The 13492-nt window shown below is 40.1% G+C and overlaps 1 protein-coding gene across 8 annotated transcripts in view; it reads right to left on the minus strand.

The window, feature by feature from the left end:
- Nucleotides 1–228: 228 nt before the first annotated feature.
- LIN54 (lin-54 DREAM MuvB core complex component) overlaps nt 229–13492 on the minus strand; it is a 69255-nt gene continuing 55991 nt past the window's right edge. For 4 of the 8 annotated variants that reach the window (XM_075066110.1, XM_032785704.2, XM_032785701.2 and 1 more), the window contains exons 7-14: nt 12031–12107; nt 11629–11826; nt 10170–10261; nt 8439–8510; nt 5784–5886; nt 5364–5501; nt 4966–5168; nt 229–2838 (exon numbers count right to left, since the gene is read on the minus strand). In XM_075066110.1, the coding sequence (XP_074922211.1) occupies nt 2637–2838; nt 4966–5168; nt 5364–5501; nt 5784–5886; nt 8439–8510; nt 10170–10261; nt 11629–11826; nt 12031–12107 (1085 nt within the window). In that variant the 3' untranslated portion in view covers nt 229–2636. The remainder of the gene's footprint in view (nt 2839–4965; nt 5169–5363; nt 5502–5783; nt 5887–8438; nt 8511–10169; nt 10262–11628; nt 11827–12030; nt 12108–13492) is intronic. The other 4 variants (XM_075066111.1, XM_032785703.2, XM_075066113.1 and 1 more) reach the window with 1 other exon arrangement.

A 13492-nucleotide genomic window follows, 5' to 3' on the forward strand; every position in this document is an offset into this window, starting at 1 on the left:
ATTAAAAAAAAACATATAAGCACATACATGCTTTGAGAATGTGCTCCAGTCCTATTGAAGTCAATGGTATTTAATCACATGCTTAATGACACGGAAGTGCTTTGCCGATTTGGGGCCTTAGTAAATGCAACTCCGGTGACAACCTGGCCCCGAATTAATAAATCAGGTACTTTAATAAAACTGTTAATGTTCTTGCCAGCTCTAAAGGAACAGAATTCAAAAATAATGTTTACAGAATAATATAAATGTTTATTTTTCTTTGTGATTTAGCCAACTTTTTACAATATAGAAAAGTGTATTTTCTGAATTGGTCTAGTAAATATAAATTTAATCTTTCTACTTTCAGGTGTAAATAGAACTAGAAAATGAACCTTTAACCCCACCCCAGATCTGTTTAAAATAACTGGATGAACTTGACTGTAAATCTTGTTCAGCAGTTTGTTGCAAATGGCTAAGGAAGTACAAAAATGATTTAGTACATACTAAGCGGGGGTGGGCAGGGGGGTGGGTAGGGGAAACAAGCTCAATGAAAGCTTGTTCAAAACAAGTAGAACTAAGAGTATTTGATTGCACCTTCAAAATCTTTACAAGCAATGCCATCATACATCATCTACAACTGTAATCCAAAGTTTCACAAACATTTTCTCCATACTGTATATAAATACACATCACAAAAGGTGCAATTTAGAATAGGACACAGAATATATACAAAATTAACATGGATTTAGTTCTAGACAAAAGAAGGTGTATTGCAATCTGTTTGAAAAATAACTTGATTAGGTCTTACTTTATCCACTTACACTAATTTACATTTATACAAATCTTACTGGACATACTATATTGAGTCACTAAAAAGTAAGATGAATGGCTGAACTATCTACATTTAAAGTTATCGCACTGACATTTTAGAAATCCAGATCCTAATTATTAAAAAAACATACTTTTTAATGAATGGCGGATTCCCTTTTCGCAAGTGTGTGTATGTGTATTTGCTACATATACACAAATATATGTTAAAGAATATATACACACCATTACATAGCAAGAATATAAAATCCCTTTTGGAAAATAAAAGTATCAATCTTGTTCTGATAATTACAGAGAGGATTAAGATATCTAACTAAATAAATGCCTGTGAATTTAAACATGGTTATTTCCTTTCATTAAATTTATAGCTACACTACCAAAAATGTGATTTGGGACTGTTTATAGTAAAGACTAGAAAAAGTTCCCATCCTTAAGTGTCTTCTATGCACAACTGTATTTGACCTGATTTGATTCCTTCCCTGTTCCCCACACAACAAAAGGTCAGGTGTAATCTGTTTTTGATGGTGACCTTGAATCCGTATCAGTGTACTTGCATGTCATGGCTCAAACTGCAATCCTAAATAACACTTTTTAAAAAATAAGCCAAATGAATTCCAAAGATTAAAAAAGTGGTATCAAAAAGGTCCACAGTTTTACAGGGAGTCTGATCTTCACACAAGTTCTCTGATTAACTTGGATGCAGCTAGTTTGGAATCCATCTCACATGAAACCTGTGCTAACAGGAAAACATAAGGGTTGGTTCCCTCACACCCAGTAATCTCAGTTTCTGTGTAAATGTACACAACAATAATCTCATTTTCTGCCAGTTTAAGGGCTCTATCCTATGAGGTGTTAAGGGCTACAAATGCTCTCTGGCTTCAATGAGAAGCGAGAATGCTCAGGACCTTGCAGGATTGAGCCCTAGATGCACAACAGCATCTCCCTGCTTGATGTTTATCTAATGATAAAATTTGGATGGACAACTTGCTTTTACAGCATTGCTTTTAATTCTTTCTGAATGTATGGCCAATCATCTGTCCTTCAACTTCCATTTTAGACAATTCAGCAAGCCAGTAATGACATTTCTGTCATCATTTAAAGAAAAATTTAAATACTTTCCATTTTAAAAGTTGTGCCCTGAGGCCCAGATTCAGTAAGGTTTTTAAGAACATATGCGATGCTAAATGGGTAAGTTGTCCCAAGAAGTCAACTGCCTACATGCTTAACATTATTTGTGCTTAAGGACCTTGCTGAATCGGGTCTTTAGCACTGTTCCGTTGCCTTCCAGGGTTGCAGAGTGATGTTCTTTTATCTAATTTGGTATTGTCAGTATTGTGAGGATGCTCATTTCTATATATGTCCTTTCAGAATTAATTCCTCCACAGATATACTGTTTTTGTGGTCTACTGCCAAAAATATTTTCTTCCAGTGTCTGATTCTTCCATGTGAACAAAGTGATGCAACTCTATACACTGTAAATAATATATATTATAATAATAATTTATAAAGACTCTCTGGACAATTTTCTTAGAGAAAGGGGGAGGAAGAAAACATCTAACTCTTACCAAACCCAAGAAAGTTAAAAGCTGTACAACAGGAAGAAAAATTCACCTTCAGGCATCGTCATAAGTAGAAGAGAATTTAGGTAAAATTTAAAAGACTCTACTCCTAATTATAAAAGATTTTCTTGTTTCAATATTATGCAAGTCAATTTAAAACAAGCACCAAATTAACAATAAAATAATATTAAATCCTCTGCTGTGAACCAAAGTGTCCCTGTGCCTTAAGTGTCATGTTCAGTCCAATTTACCATGGCTCCTATGCAAGAGTCAGCAGTTCATGGCACAGGGGTCACTTTTGGATTTTCCTGCTGAATTGATGACTCTCATCAAACAACGTCCAAATTCCTCCAGGATCACGCGCTCCGCTGCTGCTTTTGACTTGCCCATCTTTTCAGCCTGCTCGGCCTGCGCAAGCAGGCAATCACAAGTCGCGTCAGCCACCTCCTTGGTTACAAAGGTAAATGGCAATCTGAAATGGAAATAAAAACTTAACTGTTGTCATCAATAAGCTACACCACATGCACTAGCTACAAAACTCTCTCTGAAGCACTGAGAAGTCAGAAGCTGAAGGAAGCCCTCTAGACAGTCCCTACAGCAATACTAATATATACTTGGACATGTTGTCAAACAAGGAAAATATTGCTTACCTCTCCATTTTCCCTGTACTACAGTCCATGAATCCAATTCATTAACTTTAGGATTATGCCCTTTCAAACAGAGATAGAGCACATTCAAAGTTTTCAATCAGGGCTGATCTGACCAGGATGAATCTGCTCCACAGTTTCTGGGTTACATCTGAGGTTGCCCCAGACTGAAAATACTGAACAAACCCTACAGCTAAGCAGGAAGATCACTTCTCAGAGGCAACGCTGACAGTTTTGTGGCTGCTTCCATCTCAGTACATTTTGAGACAGACTGCAGAATGCCATTGTCATAAACAGATAGCTAAGGGTTAATGTTTCTTTTACCTGTAAAGGGTTAACAAAGGGAACCAAACACCTGACCAGAGGACCAATCAAGAGACCGGATTTTTCAAAGGGAGGGAGGGAACTTCCGGGGGGTTTTGGCTTTTTTCTGTCTGTTTTGTTTCTCTCGGCTATGAGAGAAGAGCTTTTCTTTCTATCTCCAAGCTTCTTTCTACCCTTCTGTTACCAAGTTGTGAGTACAAAAGGAAAAGCAATAGGTTTATATTGTAGTTTGTATTTACATGTGTGTAACTTGCTGGAATGTTTCAAATTGGATATCTTTTGAATCAGACTGTTTATTCCTATTTTCTTATAAGCAATAGCCCTGTCTTGTCTCTTGAATGCAGAGTTTATATTCTATGTATTTTCTTTCTTTTTATATGAAGTTTTCTTTTTAAAACTTGTTGGATTTTCTTTTCCTAGTTAAGGCAAGGGGATAGGAATCTCTGTGCCAGGAGTACTGTCTCTCTCAGGGAAAGACTGGGAGGGGGGAGAAGAAGGAGGGGGGAAGGTAAATCGTCCTCTCTGTTTTGTGTTTCAAGGGATTGAAGCAGGGAAATCTCCTAGTATCCCCAGGGCGGGAAAATCTGGGAGGAAGTAAAGAGCAGGAAGGGAAGTGGGTTATTTCCCTTTGTTGGAGGCTCAGGGCATCTGAGTCTTGGGGGTCCCCCAGGGAAAGGTTTGGGGAGACCAGAGAGTTTATCAGGTACTCAGAATCCTGATTGGTGGCAGCGAGATAAGATCCAAGCTGGTAATTAAGCTTGGAGGTTCATGCTAAGCACCCAGATTTTGGACGCTAAGGTCCAGATTTGGGACAGAGGCTTATTACAGCCATGAAGACAGATAGAGAATGCATAATTTTCCATATAATTTTTTGTTGTAGGAAAACTGCTAATTAACTGATTTAACATTAGGATTTCACCTGTATTGATGCTAAAAACTGCATTAAGAGAATGTTAAAGTTACATGGTTAGACACACAGAAGTGTGGCAAATTTGAGCATACACATGTAAATTTAACTCCGTCTCCTTCTCTGTATACATTTTGGTACAGGTTTTTTATTAGTATTTCTCAAATGCTACAATGTAACACAAACCCCTTTTTCTATACCACAGATATATGTATACAGTATCTTGCAATTGTTTTTTGTAAATTTCATGTTACTTGCACTCATTTCAAAGTCATAATGATCCAGTATATCTTGACTGACAAACTTGTTATATAAATTCTCTTCTCTGTAAGGGATGTATTTGAATAGTTTAGGCAGCAGCCATGCACTATACATCTTTCAACCAACAGCACTTAAATGCATTCAGGGGATGAAATTAGCTCAACTGCAAATTTAGGCGGCTTATATATTCCAGAAAGGTTTCACTATTACTCGGGACAGAGAGTAATATGCATTTGTACAGCACGTAGCTCAAAAGGGCCCTGAGTCTGACTGAAGGCTCTTGAGTTCTATGGTAATACAAATATTAAATAACAGCCACCAAAACCTACAGCATGAATACAAATGTCAATGACTGAAGTAATCTTAGCTTGCTAAAATCCACCCCAGCAGAGCAGCAAGATATCTGAATCATGAAAACAGTGTTAAAGCCAAGTCCAGAGGATGAAACGTGTTAACTTACTTCCCCCCTCCGCTAGTCAGTGCTGGGGCTGGCCTCGTTAACAGATCTGAGATTTGTGACGATAACTTTGTCTTTGCAGCTGTTTGTTGCTGGACTCTTACTTCTGCTGCATCTGCTAAGTGCATCAGAGTCTTTCGTTCTGGGCTTTCTTCAAAGTTTTTGCAGCCAATGCATTTACATATTGAGGAACACATGATTTTTGCCTAAAAAGAACAAAAGAAAGGGTGATTGGCCTAAAATATTATTTTATTCTCCATTGCTGGCTCATAAACTTAGTATGCACTGGAGAAATTATACATAGTTACAAGTTTTAATTACGGACAGTGCAATGGGCAAGACTGACATTTAGAAAGGAGAAAAAGCCAATGTATTTCTTCAAGACAAGAAACCCGTCTTACCTCATAGCATTCACAATAGTTTTTGAGACATCCTGATCGTTTGCAGTTGCAGCCTTTGCTGTGCCGCCGGTCTGATTCCCCTTCCTTTCCTTTCCCTATTTTGGGCTTGAAGGCTTCAGGGTTTCTATCAAGGCAGGCCTATCAATGCAGATCCAAAAGGTGTGTCACAGTTCATGCAGGGAGCAAGATCTAGAGGACTAGTGCAGTAAGGAGAAACCCAAGATTGTGCTGGAGTAAGTAAATCACATTCTCCTCCCAACCCAACAGGAAAAGGTGGCTACTTTCATCCCAGCTGGAGATGTAAAACAAGAAGCAAACTATCCAGTTTCAATAGCAGGGTTGAGTATGTTGAAATAGATACATTGTGACGGGCTTTTCTGTTTTGCGAACTTTGAAGGAGAGAAACAAAACACCTCTTACCTTTATTGCTTTTTGCCTATCATTTTCATGGTCCAGGTTGTTATAACAATTGGTACAGTTGCAGTTATTGCAGAATTCACCATTTGCAAAACAATCACAATACCTGAAATAGGAGACCCAGAAGGGATTTACAAACATGGTATGCAGGCATCACACTAGCTGTGGTAGTAGCCACAGTAAACATTTCTATGATAGTAACTCCTAAAAGCCCCAGCTGGGATTGGGACTCCATTGGGCCAAGTACTGTATAGACATGAATGAGAGAATTTCTGGCCGGAGGGCATACAGCATCAGACCCCAAAGTAAGGTAAGTGATAGGGTATAATCTACAAGTAATGTGGCCCAGGATCGGCACCACTTTGGTAGTGGCAAGTTTTGTTGGTTTTGTGCTTGTTAATTTTTTTACTGGGGTAGAGTGAGGAATGGCAGGAATGGAGTCAGGGAATAGGAAAAGGAAGGAAGAGGGGCAGCCACAGCACATCATCCAATCAGTCATGAGCAATTGCCAGGGTATTGCAGGCTTTGCAGCAGAGGTGAGTCTAAAGAAGGGATTTGAAGGAATAGGGCTGTATAGATTATATCAGGGATTTTTCCTATGCACTGCCGTGGGAAGAAGAAATCACAAAGGTGCTTAACGGAGGAGCTGATTGGATAGCTGTCTGCCTCAGGTACTTCTGTGAATTCCGTTACTATAGTGTCTCAGCACCTCACAAATTTTACAGCACCCCTGTGAGGTAGGGAAGGTACTATAGCCTTCCCCCCCTCATCATCCCCCAGTCTTTAAAATGGGAATCTGAGACATAGAGAGAGTAAAGGTCAGATTTTCAAAGGTACACCTTTACCCTGATATAACGCTGTCCTCGAGAGCCAAAAAATCTTAATGCATTATAGGTGAAACCCCGTTATATCAAACTTGCTTTGATCCGCCGGAGCGCGCAGTCCTGCCCCCACCCCCCTGGAGTGCTGCTTTACCACGTTATATCCGAATTCTTGTTATATCGGGTCGCGTTATATTGGGGTAGAGGTGTATTTGAAATTCACTGATAAATAAATTGAAACCTGTGGGAATGAGGTGCCTAACCTGCCTCACAGGTGTATTGTGAGGACTACCCCATGTGCAAGCAGGGGAAAGTTCCCCTGGAGCAAATGGCAGTTTACATTAGCGGATTACACCATACTGCACTAGTTTTTGGGCACAGATGGCTGTACCTGGAGCAAATCACGTGGCGGACAAGGCCTCAGTTAATTTCTGTACAGTGTTATGTAAATGCAAAGTATATAAGCATCAGCATCTTTTCTCCCCTTTAGATTTCACAGAACATTTGGGAAAAGCTGATATCCAGGAGGAAACCTCATGTCTGGCACACATTTGGCTCTCTATAAATAACAATCATGCAGGCTGTGAGATGTCTGAAGGAAAACTAAATATACATGATTAGTTCTGTTCTAGTGTGATGAAAAATTTCTAAGCTCATAAGTATGTGCATGCCCACATTATGAACATGACAGGCATTACATTAAAAATAACCTAAAATTGGCAGATGCCAGACAGATTTCCTAACTAGGACTCAGATTGCTGTTATATAAGCTTCTCTAACAGTAGCACAACCACTCTGAATGCCTTCTTCATCATCCAAGCATTAGGGAGCCACAAAACAATCTCCTGACATTGTACTATGTGGGAAGGTGTGGTATCATCCCAACTGAACATCCTCACATATTCACACCAGATACTGATGCAGGCATTGGAGTGGAATGGCAGGAAATGGGACACTAGACGGGAAGGGCTCTGAGTTACCATAGAGAATTCTTCGCCAGGTGTCTTGCTGGTGGGCCTTGCCCACATGCTCAGGGTCCAACTGATCACCATATTTGGGGTCAGAAAGGAACTTTCCCCCAGGTCCAATTGGCAGAGGCCCTGGGGGTTTTCACCTTTCTTTGTGGCATGAAGCATGGGTCACTTGCAGGTTTAAGCTAGTGTAAATGGTGAGTTCTCTGCAACTTGAAGTCTTTGAACCATGGTTTGAGGACTTCAGTAAATCAGCCAGAGTTTAGGAGTCTATTACAGGAGTGGGTGGGTGAGGTTCTGTGGCCTGCAATATACAGGAGATCAGACTAGATGATCACAATGGTCCCTTCTGACTTTAAAGTCTATGAGACATCTCGCAGGATGTAAGGAGCCTCGCAGTTCCATTGGTAAGTTTCTTTTTTCACTAAATGACATTTTAAGGCTTTGTCTACCAGACTATTGTACTTAGTCTCCCACGGATGGACAAACGGATTCATCTCCAGTGGTGGTAGCAACAGGAGGAGCCTTCATGCGGACAGGGTTCAGGTGACCACTAGTAGCTCTGTCATCCAGCTGAAATGCCAATGGGCAATCTACCCCAGTGTTCCCATGATACTCTCACCAGTGAAACCACAAGGTTCAGAAACTTAAAAAATTGCTAGGATAGACACAGCCTAAAGTGTGTCTCATTAAGTATCATATGCACTTATGGCAGGATGATTTGTGGATGGATTGAGAGCCTTACATTGGAATCCTTTTTATATACAGAACTCACCCTTTAGAGTTACTTTAATATTTTAATTTAATGTTGGCAATATACTAAAATATTTGTTAAAGAGAAAATACTTAAAACCACACACACTTACAGTTTCAAACACAGAGATTTCGTACAATTGCACGGCTTCCTGGGGCGGTTTGCAGGTTCGGATGGCATAATTCTGGAAAAGAACCATTTTATTATTGGCGTCTCTCTTCTTTAAGTTCAGAATGTTGATCCACTGAAATCCCATAAGCCAAACTAGACTTGTCTCCTACAATGTGAGCTTTAAAATGTCTATGACACTGATTACGAAATACAATTAGTAAGTAAAAAAGTCAAGGAAGAGGTAGGCGATTGCCATGACCCCGGCTGAACGCTATGCTTAAGAGAAAGAAAGGAGACAAGGCTAAGAGGGGACAACGTGAGAGGAAAGTGCAACTGAGGCCACGTCTAGACTACGCGCCGTATCGGCGCGTTACAATCGATTGCTCGGGGATCGATATATCGCGTCTGATCTAGATGGGATATATCGATCCCTGAGCACGCTTAGATCGATTCCGGAACTCCACCAAGACGAACGGATTTCCGGATTCGACATGGCGAGCCGCGGACATCGATTCTGCCGCCGCGGTAAGACGGGTGAGTAAATCGATTTTAGATATTTGTTTCAGCTACGCTATTCTCGTAGCTCAAATTGCGTATCTAAATCGATTTATTCTGTCGTGTAGACTGGCCTGAGTGTGCTGCAGCCATTACCTGAAGAAGACCACTCTCCATGGGACTGTATCTAATCTGGAGCAGGGGTTTGTGATGCTGTTGTGAATCTAACCAATCCAGTACTATAGAGAAGAAATAAATTCAGACTATGCCTTCCCTTCATCGAGTTTATGCGTGAATTAAAAATGATAATGAAATGACAAAATGACAGTCCTAGGCAAGCAGACGAGACCTGAGCAAGGGACAAGCAGCATATGAACCTAGCTATTTAGTTTTACATAAGAGCATTCTGTGTCAGAGATCAGGCTTAATAACCACTGAAGGCTAGGATTTTTCAATTATCCTACCTGGCCAGCTATATTCTGACATATGTGGTAACCTCTGATCCTGACATTCTCCCAGATGCTGAAAACAAAGCCATTTATTGGGGGGGGGGGGGGGGAAGGGGGTATCAGGCAGGGGTTCAAGATTAGCTCAGACAATTTTTTTTTTATTTGGTTTGTATTTTTTAAATCACAGCAAACACTTTTAAATGTAAGACTTCCAGAAAAAGGCAGGCTCAGCAGAACAGGGTAGAATTTCTAAGCCTGCGTGGGAGGAGGGGGAGGCATCTCAATTTGAAAAGTTTCCACTTTCAATGTGTTACCTTGGAACTAAGGCAAGATTTAAAAAAAAGGGGAGGGGGGGCGTGAACTTACATTCTCAAATCATATTCAGGTATCTACATAAATGGCTGTGTTTTCACAAGCACCCAGCTGCTCCAATCAACTTCAAGGGAAAGTCCATGACCAGGGCTCCTACGGGCTACTGCCAATACATATAATAAATAACCACAGGCCAGCTCTCTGTTCAAACTCCTACTATGGGATTGGGGAAAAAACACAAGATTTGACTTTGACCAAGTTTAGTGATGGTAAGAGGCACTGGATTGACAGCCAGAGAAAGAGATGTTCTTTATTTAGCCACAGAACAAGAATAGCACAGACCGCAGCCTCCCCACCCCACCGTGCTAATTTTTCCTAAAAAACTCTTCAAACAAGGATAGTCTGTCCTAATTAAATACCTTACCATCTTTTGGGGAGATGTAGCAAGCTTCTAAAAGTATTTTCAAAATACTCACCCATTGAACGGTAGCCTTGCTTGTGTCTGGATATTAGATGTCCCAGTAAAACCAGTGTTGCTTGCTATAGATACGTATGATGACTGCTGTAGCTAACAAAACACAAAGTATAAATGTATATTCTGTAGCTTCTACAATTTTATACAACAAGCTTTGTAATACACAGTTTCTAGTTAGCATTTCTGAAACTGCTGTATGCATCATGTACTCTCCTAATCCATGTTTGTGAATGGTTTGAAGGTTTCACAAACTCACAAGACCTAAGCACTCTAAGGGTTACTCTATATTCAGCAGAAATGTCCTGGTCTATTTTACATTATGTTTTTATCCATTTTATCTTGGAACCTTTGGATTGCATTAGTTTTAAGCTACTTATGTAATAACTTTTAGTCAGACGGATGCTAAAATGCTTTACCAATAGCTTTGTATATCAGCTATCTACAGGAATACCTGCACCCACCAGGTGAAAGCTTGGAGTTACAAATGGTTCTCACCCCTTTAATCAGATCCCTTTTCTTTCTTTGCAGAGTGGATCTTGGTGCCTGATCACTGCACCTGTGCTACAAGGGGTGAATCTGAGCAAATTCACACGAAGCAACCTCCATTCAGAATTTACTTTAACAAAAATAAGAAACCATGGCTGATTTGCACTCCCTTTGACTGTGGTTTACCTGCATACCTTCTTGTTTCATGCCATGATGAATTAGGTGCAAGAAATATGAGCAGCAAGACCTAGGCACCCAGGACCTTCTCCTAGGAAGCACATACTACAGGAGCATTCCTCATGCATCGCTCATCAGAATCCCCTGCAGGTGGCTTGGCTTTGTATTTTTTTACTCATTGCTTTCTCAGTGTAAATTTATTTTTCTGCACGAGGCCAGATTTTCAAGAGAGCTCTGCCTTTAACAGCCCCCTTTTAGGCATCTAGATGAAGTGGTCACATTTTCCCAAGTGCTTGGCTGCCAGCACTTCCCTCTGAGAACAATATGAGCTATTTGGGTGCTGAGCACTTCTGAAAATCTGGCCACTTCATTCAGATGCCAAAAAATAGGAGGAGCCCTTTTAAAAAAATCTGGCCCCAAATGTGAGTGCTGGACACTTCAGAAAATCTGGCCTATTGTCTTTCTTCCATTGCTTCTTTGTACCAAGGACAAAGATCTTGCTGCTCATTTCCCTCCTGCCATTCATGTCCTGTGTTGTTCCAGATCTTTTTTTACCTACATAAGGGAGGCCGCTGCAGGAAGAACTGTACAACAAGGTCTCTACCAATTATACGCAGCACGCTAACAAAAATCCCTGTACATGCTGCTGGACCTTTTCGATCTTAAATCATGGGTTTAATTCCCATTCCTTTTCATTCTGATTCTGGACCACATTTTGGCAAAGGGCAAGCCAAAGCCCTAAATTGAAGGAAGGGATCAAAACAATTTAATCATTTTGCCCTGTGCTAACACCATACCTGAGTGACGTATTGAGCTGGAAGAACTGCATAGCCTACATTTCCTGTGCCAGGTGCTGGCGCCAGCACAGTGCCCGGCGGGAGGTTAGTGAGGTTTGGCTGTATCTGTGGCAATGGAGTAGCTGGCATAATAAGTCTCTGTTGTGGCTGACTAGTAGTAACTATCTGTGAAGTTGGGTTGATTGGTTTGGGCACCACCTGGAAGAGAAGAAATCTTTATGACACTGTCAACACATCATTTTTTATCCGCTGCAGAAAACTACACTTTTTGAAGAGTCATTCTGAAGACAAGAATCCATGCAGAACAATATAAATCATCTTATTTTACCTCCAGAGTCAGAATTTTGACACCTGTTTGCCAGCTGAAATGAGACTACAATATGGATTTCATGTTGAACTCACCTGTTTGACAGTCTGAGCTGGTACTATTGGGACAGACATCCGCACTGGAGTTGCATTCACCACCACTGGCTTAGCTGCTTAAAAGAAACAATATCCCATGTCACACTATATGTGCACATTTATAAAGAGTCTCTAGAATTTAATCCTGAAGCAATTTATCACTTTCACGTACATAGAATAAACAGTTACTTTTGTATGTAAGATGGTGGCGTTTATTGCCTTTTTAAAATGTATTTTGATTATGCTTGTAACATTTTATTTGGTTACATCCTGTTTATTTCAGTTTATTTACTGTTGTTCTATTTGTTTTTACATTTTAACTTGTGCACTGAGAGTGGACTTAATTTATAAAGTGATTGTTTTTTTCCAGTGGCTCTCTGAAAACAGAGCTAAACCTGTTATTTGCAGGAAACATAGTACTGCAAGCAATTGCCAGCTGATTCTCTAGATCTCTCGCTTAGGCCCCAGTCAAGCACTGACACACATGAGAAGCACCAATGAAAATGATGGTTACTCAAGCACATAAAGAGAAGTGTGTGTTTTCAGGATCAGGCTCTGGGAGAATACTGGTAGATCAAAAAATCCTAACTTTTTTTCAAAACCAGTGTTACTGTAAAGAACAAAAGGTTTTTAAAACTGGATTAAGTCTTCACTATTTATGCTAGTTGTCCAAGTGGAAAGAAAGAAATGCAAAAACTAACAGTTGCACTCTAATCTATTTCACTTTCAGTTTAGTATAGTATTAGCACTATGCTGCAATGTCTGCACTAAAACATTACAGGATTTTATTTTCTATTGGAATTTATACAATACATGGGAACAGTTCAAAATAAATGTATGGCAACTGTTAAAACATTTGTCTTAAAGTCTGGTCAAAGTTTGTTTTCACAAAACCTAAATTTAGGGACAAATTGGATCTTACATTTTCCCCTTAAACAAAACTCTCTAGGCAGCCTTTTCTCCCCTAATTTTGCTCACCAACGTATTCCTCTTGCCCTTTAATTTATGGCAACATAACATATTTACTAAATATTCAGTACTGCCATCTAGCAAACTGCATATATTTAAGACCAACACTTCTCATCAGTCTATGTGCAGAGCTCCTCTTGGCATTAATGGGAGTGGTATATAAATCTGCAAAGGGGAGAACAGGTGTGAAATCTTCTGGTTGCTACTGTCCATTCCATCACCATCACCAGAAAATGCATGGTAAAAACAAGGGGTACTGTGCAGTTCTAAATCACTGTCTATCAAAGGACCTCAACAGGCTGGGCAAACATTAATTAATCCTCACAACATCCCAGTGAGGCATATATGGCATTGCTCAGATTTCACATTTGGGCATACCGAGGCAGGCACAGGGTATCAGACTTACAACAATCACCCAACAAGCAGATGAGTGTCTGACATTTTTGCCTGGGAACAACAGCATATTGGGCACCCCAGGAGCCAGTCTCTAGGG

This window comes from Chelonoidis abingdonii, chromosome 5, assembly GCF_003597395.2.
Source record: "Chelonoidis abingdonii isolate Lonesome George chromosome 5, CheloAbing_2.0, whole genome shotgun sequence".
Taxonomy (NCBI): domain Eukaryota; kingdom Metazoa; phylum Chordata; order Testudines; family Testudinidae; genus Chelonoidis; species Chelonoidis abingdonii.